Genomic DNA, 18,828 nt, shown 5'->3' with positions numbered 1-18,828 from the left:
ACTGGCAGGGAGCTGCCAGCGGAGCTGAGAGAGTGGGCTTCCCACACTGGCCCTCTTAGATCAGTGGAAGCGCTCCTGGCGAGGACACGCACCATCAACCCAAGGAGGGTAGTCTGGACATCAGCCACCACATTAATTAATGTAAGTAATAGGTTGGCTTATCTTTGTACTGTAGACAAGGCCTTAGTAACTCCCTTCTCCTGCCCAGCTATCCCATTGGTATCAACTCGAATGGTTGATACTTTGCACTGTAAGATGTCCCAGAGACTTTCTCAGGGACTCTTTCTCCTCTTACACTACCTGTTTCATATTGAGGAAGGTAGGGGGCTTAGCTGTTTCTCCCCCACATTCTCACCTGCTGGGAAGGGGACTGGTAGCTCCAGGGTCCCCTCCTCTATCTGGCTGGAGAGAGTAGGTTGTTGTGTGGCCATCTTACTTGTTTATGCTCTGCTAAGTGCAGCTTTCCTCTGTTTGGGTTACTTTGCTGGAGTCAAGTTTAATTTAAAAAATCGAACCTGATCTCGGGACCTGATCCAATGGACCTAAAAACAGGTTCCTTTGGGTTTGAACTAAGTAGTAGTTTTGGTCACTAATGATAGGCAAGTCTCAGAAAAAGTCAAAGGTTCAGTGGAGACTCATCAAGACCTAACTGGTCTTGAAGATCATTTTCTTCCATGTGAGGTTTGTCAATACTTACTAGTTAAGGTGCTATAGCATGGTTGTTCCATGCAGATGCAGCTGTCACAAGGAACTGTGCAAGGAGGGGGGTATATAATGTTTTAAACTTCTTCTTTTGCAACCAAACTTATTGCAGTCTCAGAACATGGTTAGGTTCGGCCTGAAGCTTCAGGTGACCATTCAAATAAGTCCTTTCTTTCTTTGAACTGGCTTTCTAAAGACACCCTTTACCAGCAGTAAGCACTAGCTGCCTGTATCCTGCAGCTATACTGACCCTGCAGCTTAGTCTATGGGAGAGATGCAAAGAGATTTATTTTTCACTTTGCGTTCTTGTTAGCTCCACAGCAGCCTGTAGCTGAATGTTCTTTAAACTTATTTGGAGGTATGTAACTATTTTATATGCATTTATGTACATCTGCATACAGTACAAAGTTTGCTAAAAGCATCCAAAATGCTGCATTTTCAGTATCATGTGATATTGATTCAGTGGCCACATAAATCTTATTTTTATCAGCTGTTTCTCACATAATCACCATGTGGACTTCAGTCATAAATAGAAATAGCAATCTGGACCTCCTGCTCCAAAATGAAACAAAGGAAGATCTCCATTAGCAGTAGCAACATTGTATCTAGACCGTTCTGAGAGCCAGGAGAGGAACACACAGATATGAGCAAAATTGGCATTCTGTACAGAAGAAAGTTCTGCTCTGATCTGATGTTTTCTGAAGTCAGTAACCAAACTTCAATGGGGTAGGATCAGGCATGTATACATAATATGGTACTAGGAATGGGGGGAAACCTCAGACATGAACACCGCGAGGACTTCTGCATCTCCATTTCAGAAAACCGATCCTTGTAGAAGAACTCCCACCAAGTTGAAATTGCATTACACTCATTAAAAGGCAATTATTACCACCAGCCAGACAGTAAAAGCCTCATGAAGCAGCTAATTAGTTTTTAGCAGCCTTATAGTAGCAAAACAAAGTAAAGAGATGACTCAAAGCAGAGAGAACTGATTTTATCATAGATCAAAAGCATTGAGCATATGCTGTTAAGACAGAACATAACAATTCACTATCGTTACTAAGTGCCACCAGCATGTTCAGCACTGTACAAGACTCAAAGAAAGACTCTGTCCCTGCCTCAAGGAACTTACAATCTTAAAACACCTAGGGGCAGATCCTCAGCTGATGCAAACTTTCATAGCTCCATTGATTTCAGTGGAGCTCTGAATATTTACACCAGCTGTGGATCTGCTGCCTAGATTATTATGCATTATTATTACTAACCATACTCAACATTGGAGTGCCTGCTTTGCTGTTAATGTCAATCAGGTAGATGATTCAGTGAAAAAACACTGACAGCTGCGGCTATGAAGATATTTTAGAACTTGAAATGATTGTATGGAATTGCGTTGCGTTGTCAGGTAAAATACCAAATCAAAATCTGTTGGTTGGCTTCCAGCTTCAAGCACCTGCCACCCAAACATCCCATTTTTGTAATAGTCAAAGCGCACAAGATATTACAGTTCTGTCAAAAGAAAACAACTGTCAGCATGTCTGTGTGAAACAGAAGGAGATGTTCTGCTGAAGAAGGTGCTAGCCTTCATTTGGCATGTTAGTGTAGGTAGGAGATGAGTGGGCTGTGGGCTGCTGAGATTAAAATAAAAACCAATAAGCACAAAGCAAATCCCCATTGTATGCGGTCTCTTAAGCAAAATGAAAATGTAATGCAAACAGATTGATTTCCTTTGTGGGATTTAGACTGCAATGCTAGCAGGCTAGGCAAATAAATATCCAGGACTGCAGCTGGAAATTATCATATCTTACTATAGGCACAGGAATTGAGGACTGGACTGTCTGCCCCTTTAGGAATTGTAGTTCCTGGCCAAGGACTACTGGTAGAAATGAGGCTGATAATCTTTCACCACCAGGCATGTCATGTGGAGGACAGACAGCAGAAACAAAATACCAAAGTAGTCAGCAAGAGATTCCTCCGAAAGGCCAATAAAAAGTTTAGCCTAAGTGTGAGGGGAGGAGGAGAAGTAATATTAAACTCTCCAACCTAGGATTAAACCAATCCTATGACCTTGGCATGGGTCCTAAGGAAGTCTCCCACTATTTCTCAAACAGCCAGTTTATAATCCACTGAGCATCTGTGCAAGCTGAAAGGAAAAACTGGGCCCAGATTAACCCCTTGTTTGTAGGGGGATCAGGTAGTGCCCTCACTCCTTGTCACGAGGCATTTTGGGGCTGCATAACAAGTACATGGATTTCTTCAGGGCTTCCCTGTTCATAGTGCTTTATTTCTAAGCACTTGTCTGCCATGTATGGCATATCATAGGCATCACAAGACTGCAGTCTATTCTGTTCTATATAGATTCTTATTCCACACTTAGTCATGTAGCATGTGTGCGCTTGACCCCCTTCCCTGCCATGGGGCCTTTGACTTGAGTTGGAATTACATCCCCTTGCTAACCAATGTCTGATTGAACAGTTGAAGCATATGGCAGTTTACTTGAGAACTCCCCTCATCAGGCCATAGTAAAGAACAGACTGTATATATATTTTTCCATTCCGACATCCATTATAGATGATCTATATTTAAATAGAGATCTAGTTTGAAGGGGAAAGCTGAATAAATTGATATGTAACTGGATTTGAGTGAGACAAGTGTGACTGCAGCACCTCTAAAAAACCGGCCAGGCTTATTTACGTGCCTTTAGGTGTTTAACATAATTTAAATGGGAAGATGTTGGCCCATCTTACCTTGCTTTGTAAAACTTCCACTTTTGCTCCGTTTTTGTGTTGTACGGTGATGTTGCTTCTATATGGCACAAGATTTTCAAAGCCTCAATTTTACTTCTAGAGAGTTGAAAGAGGAGGTTCAATATCTGCAGAATGGCGGGCTTGGTCTTCCTGTCATCTTTTTTGTTACTGTTTATAAATTGTGAAATTCAAGCAGTTGGGGTGGTGGGTGCCAATCGGGTTGATCAGGCTGAAAAACAAGACTGGCTTTGGAATCCCAGAACCAACAAGTTTCAGTCTGTCATGTCTTAGATATCAGGCTCTACTTTAATGCGTGAAATGGCAAGGAATATGTTTTGTGTCACTCATAGTGCTGGAACATTATTCAGACAGCATTTCCTACTGCATGAAGAACTGAATGACTTTCTTGAAAGGGAAGAATAGACATTGATGATGAGGAGACATTTTAAACAGTAGCAGAACTCTCCCATTCCCTTTGAGAACAGAATGTTGAGCAAGTTTTATATAATGTAGAGCTTGATGAAATATTTTAAGATATCGGTGACTGGGATTGTTTTGTAGCGGGACTGTACAGTAACAATGCAGTTGAGGTTTGTGATATGAACTGAACATTGTCCTGTCTCTCGCTAATCCCTGTGCTTTGAACAGTAATTCTACTTTAAATGCCACAGCGGTTCAGATGACTCTTTCGTTTTTGTTCAAAGTTCTCATTTAATGATCTGGTAAACTACATAACAAAATACCTGATGGTCCTCTTGATACTGTTTATGCACATTCAAGATTTTTCTTATTTAGCCTTTGATCCTGGTCATGTTATTTGGTTGCCCTTTTCTCACCTGCAATTCAAGCCCAATTTTAGAAGATTAGGTTGAGAATGCCCGCAAATTGTCTTGGCTATCATAGGGCTCGGGGTGTGATTTCACTGGTAAACATAATAGATGGCATAGATGCTTATGGTTGTCTTGTCTCCCTCTTAGTACCAAATAGTAGCTGATTTATTTCAAGATGAAAAGGATTCTGTGCCTGCTCCTTCTGCGTTAAAGGAAGCCTCCTTCAAAATCAGCGTCCGTCCTGCCAAACCATCTGTGAAACCTGCCAACAAAGAGCACAAGAAAACTGTGGGGCACCAGGTAAAGACCACTGAATTATAAAGACAACTATTTTTTTACATAGAATCTTTCCCGCTCTAATTCTTCCCAAGCCCTTTGCAAAATAAGGAAGTAAAACATAGCGCAGTGACTATAGTATGTGGAGCAGTCATTTATCTGATCAACAATAGTGGATGCACAGCCTTGGATGTTACAGCGATAATTTAAAGTTACGATGTACTGTCATGTCTTTCAGATTTTGGGTCACAAAACTGTTTGCCATGTGGGTCAGCCATAAAACACAGAGGAGAAAAAAATTGGTAGAAATAAGAGAAAACGGCTCAACATGCCAGAGATAGGAGGAGCATTTCAGAGATGAAGCAACACAAATAGATAAGCAACTTCTAGTTGAACTGGATAGAGGGGAAGGAAAAAGACATGAGCAAAAGGAGCAGGCAAGGGAATAGATGGGTGTGAGATTGGAGAGGTAAGGTGAAGCCAAGGCCATATATAGAATTCTGAAAGTCAGGAGGACATATTATTGAATTTGATGCAGAGATTACGAGAAGCTATTGAGAGTGAAAGATAAGGGAGAGTTTAAAATGGGCCTGCTTAATAAAGTGGACTGAATAATCCGGCTTTTCCCCTGAAGTTTAGAGAGTAGGGATTTAGGAAGACCATAAATGAGTTGATGTCAGTAGTCTTGATTGGCCATTACTGAGGTGTGGAATAAAGAGCACAAAGGCTGGTGCAGACTCACTGGAACATGTTTTATTGACTGAAAATACTGGTGTTAAACCTTGAGTGTACCTTGCTCTCTGTTAAAGAGCCAGTGATACTTTTTTACTTCTAGCTGTAGAACTACCAAAGATAGGTAGGAAGGGTCTTTTAACATCTCAGTTGAAGAGATGATGCCTCAAACAACAAACTAGTCCCTTGGTATTGTCCTACAACATCATTTTGATGTAGCTTTTGTGTAGTGTAGAACCAGGAATTAGAGTACAATCTGAGTTTACATGAAAATTCATATTATTTTATGCCCATAGGCTGGTTCAGGCTTCCACTTCTCATTTATGTCTGCTTGCAAAGTAGTCTTTTGTGTTTGATTTAGAAAACACTTCAGATTTGCCCTTGTCATCTTCAGGCCTAATTTAGAGTTTCAACACTCCAAATCTACCCCTTTCCTCTCCCCTCCTCCCCCCACCACTCAGACTAGTGGATTTTGTTGTTGTTCTGGTCTCTTTCAGTTCCGAAACTCCTTGCGTTTGTTGATGGAGACCCTGAATGCCACCACTCCACACTACGTGCGCTGCATCAAGCCAAATGATGAGAAACTTCCATTCAAGTAAGTTCAACTTTAAGATACACCAACATATTTAGCTACTTCAGTATTTCGTAGTAAAAAATGGCTGAAAAGTCTATATACATTAAAATATTTGGAGTTCCATTCCTCTTAAAATGACAAGTCCTTTTATAAAATGGTTCTTTTTAAATGTGGTCTAAACATTTGATCTCCCTCAAGCCCCACTGATTTTGACAGGAGTTGAGGGTGTACAGTAACTGCTGGATCCTTAGACTATTACTAGTTTGCTGGGATCAGCTATCATAGGGGTTTATATTACAGCACCATAGTATGAGCACTTGGAATTTGTTGCATGGCTATTTAAAGTTAAGAGTTTCAAATTCTATAACTCTTACAATGCGAAGAACGCTTGTCCCAGAATCAGTGTCCCCTGTTGGTTGAAGCCTTTATGGAGGTCACATACCTCACCATCTATTTTGTTCTCTCTTCGAGTGATTGCTCATATCCATTCCAATATAGGTGTGTGCGTGCCCTGTGCACAGATTCCCGGAACTTTTTTCCCCTTAGCAAGCCTCATAGGGTCGGCTCAGGCGCCCCCTGGAGTACCATACTCATACCATGGTACATAGGGAGCCGCCGACCCTGCGGTCCCTCAGTTCCTTCTTTCCGCCTGTGACAGTTGCTGGAACATTTGCCGGAGAAAAATGCAGCCCACACTAACAAAGGTACTCTGCTACTGCTATATTGACCCAGATGGAGCACATACAATATCATGGTACAGTACGATGCAGTACAACTTGCTTTTGCAATAGTGTCTGTGATCAAATTGTATCTTAGAAGCTCACAACACATTAGAAGTTAAATTGCACAGATACACTGATAAACAATGAATACTAGCTGAGGGAGAGAAATGAAAAGATAACTGTTCTGGCTTACTTCCTTAAATTTTCATTGAAAGCACTTTCTTTGTGCCTCAAGTATTTTTGTTCCTTTTAGGTATTTGATTTAATGGAGGTCCAAAAACTTGATTTATATCAGCTGATGCAGTATTCCAGTTGTGTGAGTGATAGAATTTTGATTGAAAAGATGCCATGATCTCCTTGAGCAGTTGTGAGGGGTACACCGTGTACACTAAATAAGATGGACAAATAATTATATTAAGCTGACACTAACAGCTTTTCTGTATTGTCAGTTGGAAGAATTTATTTGGGCCCAATTCTGTTCTATTTGTCAGTGAAATTTTGCCATTGATTAAAAGAGCCTAATATGCCTACCTTTTTAGGTGTCTTTTGAAGGGCCTGGTATAGGCTGCTGTTGGAGACATAATAAAAAATCATGATGGTCATTGATCTGTTCTGATATAGTAGGTCCTATGTTCTTATACAATCCTACGAATAACCTCTAGGTCTACTATAGTGCCACAGTGATAAGGAAACAGCATTCGTTTTGCTGATGTGACATGTAATTCCACAGGTCCAGTTTTATTATAACAAAACTGACAGTCAATTTTAAAATCCAGTAGTTAATTTGCATCTGCAAAATAGCATACCACACACCTACCCTTGCAAATGTCAGACAGATTATGTCACCTGTTTTTGTACATCATTTTTGCAGGTACAAGACAGACACCCAGGGCCTAAATGGTTCAAAGAAGTGCGGGTTTGTCATTGCCCAATGATGTAGTTTAACTAATTCAACACAAAGTAGGCCTGTGACTGCATTTTAAAGTGTACTTACTTGATAGTTTTTTGGGTGAGGCGTGGAAATATTTTCTAACCCTAGAGAGCAGAAACTAAGTAGCATCCAAGGTGAAATGATCTGGTCTTTCTAACTGAGTAGCTGTGAGACTCATCTGTCCACTTGGTTTAATTTTCAGCCCAGCCTTAACTGAGTATTCAATTTCTCACCTTCAGTTTTGCATTCCAGTTTTTCCTCAAGTATTCAGAGTACAACTGATGTCCATTTATAAAAAGTTTTCAGGTGTGGTCAAGTAACTAATCCTCTCAATGGGCATCAGTTGTACCTACACATGATTACAGGTGCAAAATGGAAACAAGTTGCAGGCACAGCAGCGTGACTAACTGGCTGTTATACTCTCTCTAGGCTGCAGGGGCCGATGTAATGCTTCCCAATCAGCAATGGCGCAGTTGCCAAACTCAAGTTTTCAAAACAAAGGGCAAACCAAAGTAGATCCAAGAGTTGTTCTTCCAGCCTGATGTGCACGTGGATCTCGTTCCCAGTGCAGGTGTCCTTATGCTTCCTGTGTACATTATGTCGTCATGTTCTGAAAACAGGCAACACAGGAAAATGCTCGAGGATAGGATGGTTGACGTTGCACTCCCTGTTTGTCAATCGGAAAGCACTGATTCAGCCTTATTCATATCCCTATCCCCTTGCTAGTGATCAGTATCCTTGTCTGGGACTGGTGATCTAGGTATCCTCACTGGTATTAAGCCTTACTACCACCCGCTTAAGCACATTTAGTCTTTGGTGGCGCTTAAATTAAACCAATTTGTTTTCTAAAAAGTCCTGCTCATATCAGACAAGATGATAAAGATACTGCAGTTCACAGACATTTCAGCTGCGCTATGCCAAGAGGAAACAATTCAATGGAATGTTGGTGGGTGAGGGGGTGCAGTGCCACTAAAATGTGATCTTATATCACAGTTATGTAATGTTGAACGTTCATATCAGAACATGGACCTTTTATTCAAAAACTTCATCTCCTTAGACCTTCTTATATTAATATATAATTATTTTAATTCTTGCTAAAATGAGATATTCAGAATCTGAATTTTAACTTTTTTCCCTACAAATCTAGTTTATTGAACATTAGTTCAGGAATAAAACACTTAGGTGTCAGATTTCCAGCACGAAAGAAGCTGCAGAAATTTAAGAATAAGGCTTGCAAAGCACTTCGGCCAAAATTTTCAAACTGATGTGTCTAACGTTGGCCACTTAGGAGGAGATTTTCAAAGGCACAAATGGAAGTTGGGCATCTAGCTCTTATTTGTGCCTTTGAATATTTCCCTTCTAAATTGCTAGTTAGGCACCTACATAAACGTAGACTGAATTTCAGAGGTGCTGAGCAGCCATAGACCTATCGGCTTCAAGTCTGAAAATCTTGTCCTTTCTATTTTCAAAGCGCTGTACAAATATTAACTTAATTTTTCCCAACATCCAGGTTAGGTAGACAAGTAATTTTATGTGTAATTTATAGATGAGGAAACTGAGGCAAAGAAAGGTTAAGGCTATGATTTTTAAATGTAGTAGCCTAAAGTTAACTTCCTAAATCCACATTTAGGTACTTAAATAGGTAGCCTCATTTTCAAGCTCCCAATGACTTCTTCCATGAAACACTTGTTGACTTCTGTGGAAGTTGTTGGGTGCTCAGGCCACTTATGTTCAATCCACTAGACCTTTCTGCCTCCCAAGTCAAGAAAAAAGTGAGCTTTTATAATAAAAATGGAGGAAATTTTTTTTTATTAAGTCGTCATTGACCCAGCTAAGGTAAGAGGTGATAACAGCCCCCGTCTGTGCGATTGTTTATTTTTTTACTCTAGATGATTTTATTTATTTATTTATAGTGTAGTGAAATGTAGAGCATGGTTACAACTACAGCCCCAAGTAGCTACATCTAGGAGTTGTGTTTGTAACTTGTACCTTAGATTATACTGAAGTTGCTTAATGTTGAGATGGAAAAGCCAAGTTCTTGATCACTCAGATGTCATACACCCCAGAACACTTTTTTGCTAGCGAAGAGTGAGTTAACCCAAGTAACTTGGCCAAATATTATTTTGAGTGAATATAATCTACCAATCCAAAGTTCCCTGTATAGTTTAGTTGGAGAGGTTATCTGACTCTTCCTATGCTGAATAGGGTTACTGGGGAAGACTGAGTGTTATGTTCCATCCCCAAGGTGACTGTGGTGTAGAGCAGGCAGCTCCATTTCAGAGAAATTTCTTTATATACAGCATAAATTGCTCTGGGATCCTCCAAGATGAAAGTTGCTACCATTACTACTACTATTAAAATTGTACCCCCTTGGATTCTTGTCTGGAGTGAGTGACAGGCTAAACTTCTGCTCTTTTTCTTGCCTTTTTGTTCATGGTATTATAATGGATCACTCGCTGTGGCCTTGACAGCACTGACGAGTTGAAAAATGCAGAAAATATTTCTTACACTGCTCTTGCACAGTGTATTTAAGAATTGTTCAGGAATTCTTGATCTCCAGACTTAAACATTAGGGGCATTCAGAATCCCAACGTATGTATCGGGATCTATTCTTACTGTACGCAGTTAGGGTAGTGTCTGAAATAAACAGATGCTACCCAGAGGTATTTCTGTAAGGTTGCCCATCACCATAGTATAAGGATAGTTTCCAATCCAAGTACCTTCCAAGGCCAGAATATGGCAATTTGTGGCACTAATGGTACTGAGAATTATGGGGCTGTTAGATGTTAAACAGCAGCTATTAAAATTAGACGCTTTTAAATCAATAGGTCCAAATAACTCGCAAAATCCAAAAGTTTTAAAAGAGCTGGCTTAGGAACTCACTGGGCCATTAATGTTGATTTTCAATAAGTCTTGGAGCTCTGGGGAGGGTCTAGAAGTCTGGAAGAAAGCTAATGTTGTGTCAATATTTAAAAAGAGTAAACAGGATGACATGGGTAATAGCAGGCCTCTCAGTCTGACATTGATCCCGGGCAAGATAGTGGAGCTACAGTTACAGGACTTGATCAATAAAACATTAAAGAAGTATAATATAATTATTGCCAATCAATGTAGGTTTATCAAAAATAGGTCCTGTCAAACAAAGTTGATATCTTTTGTTGATGAGATGGCAGTTTGGTTGGTAAAGGTAACAGCGTTGATGTAATAGAATTCTATAAGGATTTGACTTGATACTACACAATATTTTGATTAAAAGAGAAAAATGATATAGTATTTACGTGGCACATATTAAATAGATTAAAAGCTGACTAACTGATAGGTGTCAAAATGTAATTGTAAATGAGGGGCCATCACTGAGTGGGTGTGTTTCTAGCAGGGTCTCACTGGGATCGGTTCTTGGCCCTACTTTATTTAATATTTTTATCAATTAACTGGAAGCAAACATAAAATCATCACTGATAAACTTTGCAGATGACATAAAAATTGGGGGACTGATAAATAATAAGCGGACAGGTCACTGATACAGAACAATATGAATCGCTTGGTTATCTGGGCACAAGCAAACAATATATGTTTTAATATGGCTAAATGTAAACGTATACATCTTTAAGCAAAGAATGTAGGCCATACTTACAGGATGCGGGAATCTATCCTCGGAAGCAGTGACTCTGAAAAAGATTTGGACGTTGTGATAGATAATCAGCTGAACGCAAACTCCCGGGGCGACTCTGTGGCCAAAAGGGCTAATGCAATTCTTGGATGCATAAACGGGAATCTTGAGAAGCAGTAGAGAGGTCATTTAATCTCTATATTTGGCACTGGTGCGACCTCTGTTGTAATACTGTGTGCTCACAATTCAAGAAGGATACTGATAAATTGGAGAGGGATCAGAGAAGAACCACAAGAAAGCTTACATGCCTCATAGTGATTGACACAAGGAGCTCAATCTGTTTAGCTTAACAAAGAGAGAGAGTTAAAGGGTGACTTGATTACCGTCTGTCAGTATCTATATGGGGAACAAATATTTAATAATGGGCTCTTTAGTCTAGCAGACGATAAATAATATGATCCAATGGCTGGGAGTTGAAGCTAGACATATTCAGACTTATTCATGAAATAAGACGTAATTTTTTTTAAAAAACAATTGAGGGTACTTAAACACTGGAATAATTTACTGGGAGTTGTGTGGATTCTCTTTAATGGGCCATTTTAAAATCAAGATTAGATGTTTTTCTAGATGTGCTCTAGGAATTAGTTTGGGGAAGAAGTTCTATGGCCTGTGTTATACAGGAGATCAGATTAGATGATCACAATGGTGCATTCTGACCTGGGCATCGAGGAATCTCTGCTCCACTGCACCTGTTTTACTGCAGCGCAGCCCCATTGAAATGCGGTGTCTGGTGCCAAAGGGTGGAGAATCAGGATCTCTGTGTGCACCTGATGAGGAAAATGGACTCTATCCGCCCTCCTTGCTCTATATGAACACTGGCTGATCTCAAAGTGGGTTCAATGCCCTGAACCAGAATAGAATATGTCCCTGTGCAGTCTAAGACAATCTTAGTTCCAGTGGAATTTTGCTAAGGCTCCTAAACCACATTAAATTTGTATGGTTTCCACAGCCAGTTAAGTGGGATCTGATCATTATTTTGTTTGGTATCAGTTGTACAGAACTTTTTTCATATTGAAGCAGATCTTGTCTTTCCCTAAGAATGTCATTGCCCTTTACAGAGCAGCCTTATTTATACTGTTGTTATAAAACGTAGCATCTTGTCAACCTCAGATTAATGGGTTTTCTGGCTATGCAGAAAAGCAGCCTGTGCTGCTTGTTATCTTAGATTGTGACGTGGTGCAGTCATCACATCCCTCTTTCATCTTAACTTCTGTGTTGATTTACCCAGAAAGGTAGGATATGGCCCATGGAGATTCTTTATGCCAGATTCTGCTGTTCTTTTTTTGAGTCCTGGCTGGCTGAGTGGGTGTTTGTTTCCAATGTGATAACCATTTCACTTTAAAAGCATGTCCATCCAGAAATATACAAATGGACAAGGAACCTGTGCATTCTGTCACCAAATCAGAATGCGGTAGTAACGAGTGGCTACACTGAAATTTGCGTAGAAATAATTGTGGATAAAAATTGCCCTGCGATGTCTATCTTTTCTGTTAGCCAGCAACTTGGCTCTTTCTCCTGAAAACCTTTAACAATGTTGTGCAAGACAAATGTTAATCCACCTTCTCAAAGAATTCTAATCAAGGGGTTCCAGGCTACAGCAAATTCAGCTCTCCCAACATGCTGGTGAATGTAAATGGCACAGAGTTTCTTTCTGTACGTGCTGTGTGTGTAAGGAAATTAAACCCAGCTGCATTAGAAAGGTTGCCATTGTAAATATTCTTGTCGCTGCCTCCGGGTACTCTACCGCTAGATTTATTTTCATTTTATGCATGGAGTGGGAAACTGTGCTCATCTGTATCATTATAAAATGTAATTGCAGATTTGATCCAAAGAGAGCAGTCCAGCAGTTAAGAGCCTGCGGTGTGTTGGAGACCATCCGCATCAGTGCAGCTGGTTACCCATCCAGGTACTGTATTGCCAAAGACACCTTGTGTTATACTATGTCACCTGCTTTATTCAGTGAATTTGGCACTTGGAGGGGGGGAATGGCAGTGTTTTCAGTATAAATGGGATTTAATATTAGCCTTTGCTTGCTTCCAAAGTAGGATTTTCCTTCTTTATTATAAAAATTCCACCAGCTCCTGGAATCTTCAGTTCTGAGAAGTTCATTGTCAAGTCACGAGGTGAAATATAAACCAACCATAGAGTATGTTCAGTTTATTGAGCTCAGAATTTCACTTGTTTTCCATCTGCACTAAGAAATAATTTCATGTGGTGATGTTAATTAGCAAGGAACCATGAATAATAAAATCTCCAAAAATGCGCTGTGTGGCTGGTGAGAAGTTGATAGCAATTTGGATTTGATCCCGTACAGAGATGGATAACATGAAATAATAATGGAGTTTTTCTCTCGGGCTGATTATAGTTCTAAACATGTTATTCTTGTTCAGAAGTTAGTGTTGCCTATAAGGAAGGATTCCCTTTGCATTCACCCAAAGCTCACTCTGGAAAAGATCCCCATGCATATGCACAGACCTACATGTATTGCTTTGTTCTTAGGCTTCAGACATCTGCTATAACAGTAATTGCAGCCAAAAAAGGATCTGTTTGTTTCAGTATATACACATGGAGGGAATGGATCTTTTAAATCATTGTTATAGTCCACATATAATATCAGGCATCAAACTTTTTGCATTTAAAAAGAAGAAAGGTAATAGGTAATTTGATTCTCATTGATAAGATTTGAACTTAAAGCCCAGTAAATTCAAAAGTTGAAACTCTAAATCCGGCCTGAAGATGACAAGGGCAAATAATTTTGAAAATGCATCAGGTCTGCTTTATTGTTGGGCAGTTTTGTGTTAATATCAGCATAGTGATCAGCCTTTTTATATGGAACAAAGGAGTTATAAATATGCTTCCAAAATAGTCAGTTAACCAGGATGTTGAACGCCCTGTCCCTGTCCTTTGGGAGAAATGTGCTGCCTTAAAGTTCACTCTCAACCTCTCAACCCCTGCATGCCTGTAAGCAGCAAGAAATAGGTCCTGAGAATTTATGCCAGCTATTATAGAGCAAAGCCATTAGACCTCTCGAGTAGTGGTACTGCCGATTATTTAATCTTCATGGTGTTTTCTGACATCCAGAAGGAATTCCCGCCATTCATTTGGACAAACAAACAATGAAAACAGGAAGGTCTACCGTCCACTTTAGTTCACTCAGATGGATCTTTATGGAAAAGTCCTATAGAAATTGAAAGAAAATTGCATCCTTTCTATAAGACTTTAGAAGCATGCTGTAGAATTGAATAGAAAATTACATCCCTTCTCTAGAATTCTAAAAGGTTGTGCAAACCTATTTGACTATTGGGTCCACCCTATTAAATTATCTGAGACTTTTCCATAAAGGGTGCTATATAAGCTACTGGTAAGATGAGGAGGCCTGAAATTCTGTGATCTCTAAGATTAAAAGATCAAAATGAGCCAAGCACCTTTAAAATCATGTTTATGAAGGGCCAAATCCTGCCTCTGCCCTCTTATGTGTGGGAGGTACTAAGATCGTGGATCAGCCATGGTTTCTTTATGAAGGGGAGGGACACGAGGGGAGTACATGCTGCTGGCAAGCCATGCGGTAGAGTTCTGCAGCACAGCAGAAGGGTCTTGGTTTTGCGACCACATCGATCAGCTGGCATAAATACTCACCTGGAGCAGATGGATCTTTGTATTTATGGTTGCACATGGGTTCTCTTAGTGGCTTCAGAGCAGCTGCAGGCAGTCATTCTCTGTTCCCAGTGAGTGAAGGAGAGAATTGACCTCCCATAGAGATCCCTTGTGTAAGGCCTGATTTCTCCAGCTTTGCACTGCGTGTCCAGCATTTGATCCATGCAGTCTAGTCTAGTCGAGTCTTTTAGATGCATTTTAAAATGCATTTATCCACTGAAAAGGATATTTTTAAAAGTAGTTGTTTACATTTTAGTAGCTCCTAATGGCCCAAACAGAGATCAGGGCCCCCTTGTGAGAGGCACTGTACATAAAGGCAACCACTGCCCTGAAAAACTCATAAGGCAAAGAAACCTTTATCCACATGTCAAGCGGTCCTGCAGTGGCTCAAGAGTGAGTGCCAACGCAGGACATTCTGTAAGGAAGCAGGGCACAAACCCCCAGATTAGCTGAGTTCTATACTTGGATTTCACCAACCAATTATCAAGTGTAAACTCTTCAGACATTTATCATGGTTCATCTTACCGCCTGGGCGCCTTCTACTGACTATCTGGGGAATCAGCTCTCGGCTGGGGAGACGCCCCTCTCTGCAGTGTCCCCCTCCGTCCTGTCTCCGTTGGACCCTCCTCGTTATTCAGCCCTACGGCTGAGTCACAATCCGTGTTCCTCCCCGCCTTCTGGAGGATTCTGCAGTCCATTCTAGCCACTTCCCACCATGGCGACCGCAGTCCTGCCAACACTCCTATGGCGATCGGGGGTGGGGGGGCAGAGGGAAACCAAGCCCTCCCATTACTTCGGGTCCCGGCCCAGGGACCCTGTATGTGACAGCCTTTCACTGCCTCTCCGCCAACTCCTCAGTGGATTTCTCTGGGCCACTTTCCCACAGTCCTAGTACTTTCTGTACCCTTACTTCAGGGTGCTTGGCTCTGCTGAGTACCAGCAGCCAGCCACTGCTCTGTCCAGGGTGCTGTCAGTTCTCCCTCTTTGAGCTCCTGGGAGTCACTGTCCTTGCTCTGTTCTGCAGCTCCCTTTTATACTAGCCTCCTGGAGTCTGATTGGCTGCTACGTAACCCGTTCCCATTGGCTACCATTTGTACAGCCTCCCTAAGGGCCCTCTTAGGCCTTTCCTGGCCAGTGAGGGGTAGGCACCCCATCACACACCCTCCCTCTTGAGCCTACAGCCTCGGGGGTAGGGATGCCTCATGCTCTGCACTACCTGGAGATGGCCTTTCATGGTCTCTCGCTGCTTCTCAGCATCCTTTAAGCGTAGATGCACATCCTCCTTCTCCTTCATTGTGATCCACAGTGTTTGTTCAGTAGCTACCAGCTTCCCCTGTAGCTCTTCTATCTGGCCCACTGAATCCCCCAGCACTCTCTCCTCCAGGGTCTGGGTCCCTTCCTTAGCCTGTTTGGCTTCCACATAGGTTTCCTTATCTACCTGGCCCCTCTTTGTCCCAGTCATTTTATCCATCATCTCCTTTTTGCCGCCTGCTGGCTGTGGGAGGTGACTCTCAGCCAGACCTTCAGTCCTCATTGGCCCATCCCTCTGGTCAGTCTCTGACCTGGCCTGGCTCTCAGTCATCCTTTTCCTAGCCTGCCTTTGTTACAGAGGCTTACAGCGCAAGCACTGAAATACTACCTTATACTATGGGATACAGATGCTATAAGTGAGATTAATACATGCAGCAACTCGCAAGCATTCAGTAAAATCTAAATGCATTCTTACAATGCCCATGCCTATTGTAACAATGCTAACACACAGGTGAGCCAGACTGGCTCCAGCGATGCATTTGTCAGTGTTTCACTGCAACATGAGGATCTTGGCATGAGCTGGCACCCGGTCGGGCAGCTTCACGGGCATATGGATGGACAGTTGTGCTTTTGGTTATGAGCACCTCTTTCCCACGCTGTCCATGGCTGTTAATTTTTTAATACAGGTAGCATCCATGTCTTCATCTTGTCTGATGCTATTGGTTTACTCTGAAGAGGTGCAAAACTGAACAGCTCTTCAGTTTTCAATCCTCATCCAAGTGACCGCTCCAATTTTAAATTCAGGACATTGACAATATGTCTGCACAGCATTTTGGAGTGAGCCCCTCGCTAGGCTTCAGACCCTGAGCTCCAGCTCAAGCTGCAACTTGAAAGCCTTGTCTGTGTAGCTAGTCTGTCGACCCGGGCTGGGAGGCTTGCTCTCACTTTCTCCAAAACGCTGTGTAGACCTACTCTTAATGTGGCTATCCTAACATTTCTGGAAGGTGAATATATACAATAGTATATCTGTGCTATATACAAGGTAGTAGCTTCAAGTTCTGTAAGTCTTTTTTTTATTATCCTTGATTATTGGTATTCACATTAACTGACAAGCAAGACTAATAGATTCTATATATAATGAAAATCCTCCGTAGTGAGTAATCTGTACGTTTAAACTGACTGTATGAACTAATTTGACAAACGTTACTTAAAATCAAAATCTGATACCACTGGAAATGTAATCTTTATTATTTCTTTTGGTTTCAGATTCACATGGTCACTTTCGTGACTTTAAACACAGCATAAAATCACAATATGTAGAAATCATTCATGTAGATTGCATGATTTCAAATTGCAGACATTGTCTTTGAAATAAATGATAGGGAAGAGGTTACTGCTAGAAACTTGATCTTACAACCCTTTAGTCATGTAGGATTGGGACTAAAGTCCATTCGAAATAGTCATGCACCATTTTAAATCCTTGAACTGCAAGATGTTTGCATTTCATTTAGCACTTGCAGAACTGGGCTGTTTTCCACAATAGAATACTTCTATTTTCAAGACAGAATTTCAATTCTCAAAATGAAAAATTTTGTCTTAGAGAAATTTTCTCATTAACAGGAGAAAATGCTATTTTCACATTTTCATGCACACCTGAACATTTTTTGTCAACATTTCATTACAAGGGATATTTTTGGGAGTGAAATGTCCTGGAATGAAATAGCTAATATTTTGACATTAAATGTTTTGCTTTTGTCACTGTGGCACTCCGATAGTCACTACTCTGAATGTTTTATTTGTGGGGTGAGTTTTCACTCAATTCTTAAAAAATCTAATACAGTTTTTCAGACAATATAAAGAAGAAAATAAACTCCACCACAAGAAAGAGGTTGGCAGTTCCCCCATCTTTGATGTAGGATATGCTTTGCTGTATTTATCATTTTAATGAAACCTGTGTTCTGCAAGTATTTGATATAAAATGAAAATGTATCATCCAATTTGAAGTGCTACACAGTGGTTTAGAAATATGTACATTATTATGTACATAAACCACTATGATGAATGCGCTGTCCTAGAGAAATGAATAGGATATCCATCATCAGCTTTTATGTTTAAAGTATGGAACATGTCTTTCCACTATAAAACCATTTGTCTGCTTTTTAGAAGCTGCTTGCAATGAAGATTAATCTAGAGAAAATAAGAAGTCAAAGCAATGTGTTGCTCCATCAACACTAACAAGATCTCTTTCAGGAATCTTTGAACTTGAGAACTTTATAAGATGATACTTTATCTGTCATAGTTGTTCTCTTATCCTCTCAGCATTTAAGTATTAATGGCACCCATTTATTAAGAGTATTACTGAGTCCCTGGCTAATACTGGTGGCTTGAATGAAGTAACGGGCCCTGCAGATTCAGACTGCTCAGTTTGCAAGAATTCTGTACATGATCAGTCAGTCTGTGAATGCACTGAGGGAGGTGTGGTCTAGTGATTTAAGCATGGATCTAGAAAACAGCTCTGACACTGGGCTCTTGGGCACATCTCTCAACCATCTGGTTCAGTTTCCACACTGTATAATCTATCAAAAAGGTACTTTACTCTTTGCCCATTTGTCATAGTATCTGAGTGCCTCACAGTCTTAATGTAGTTATGCTCACAACACCCCTGTGAGACAGGGAAGTACTATTATTCCCATTTTACATGTACAAAATTGCAGCACAGACAGGCCAAGTGACTTGCCCAAG

The 18,828-nt window shown here is 40.8% G+C and overlaps 1 protein-coding gene across 2 annotated transcripts in view; it reads left to right on the top strand.

The window, feature by feature from the left end:
• The window catches only part of MYO5B (myosin VB), a 364,799-nt gene that overhangs the window by 234,829 nt on the left and 111,142 nt on the right, over positions 1-18,828 (top strand). For both annotated transcript variants that reach the window (XM_067545400.1, XM_067545401.1), the window contains 3 exons: positions 4,424-4,576; positions 5,782-5,879; positions 13,001-13,087. In XM_067545400.1, coding sequence (XP_067401501.1) covers positions 4,424-4,576; positions 5,782-5,879; positions 13,001-13,087 — 338 coding nt within the window. The remainder of the gene's footprint in view (positions 1-4,423; positions 4,577-5,781; positions 5,880-13,000; positions 13,088-18,828) is intronic.

This window comes from Emydura macquarii, unplaced genomic scaffold (assembly GCF_026122565.2).
Source record: "Emydura macquarii macquarii isolate MOO-44397 ecotype Brisbane River unplaced genomic scaffold, CSIRO-AGI_Emac_v2 contig_1045, whole genome shotgun sequence".
Classification (NCBI taxonomy): domain Eukaryota; kingdom Metazoa; phylum Chordata; order Testudines; family Chelidae; genus Emydura; species Emydura macquarii.
Note: the sequence above shows the minus strand (reverse complement) of the source record. Positions and strands in the feature narration are given on the sequence as shown.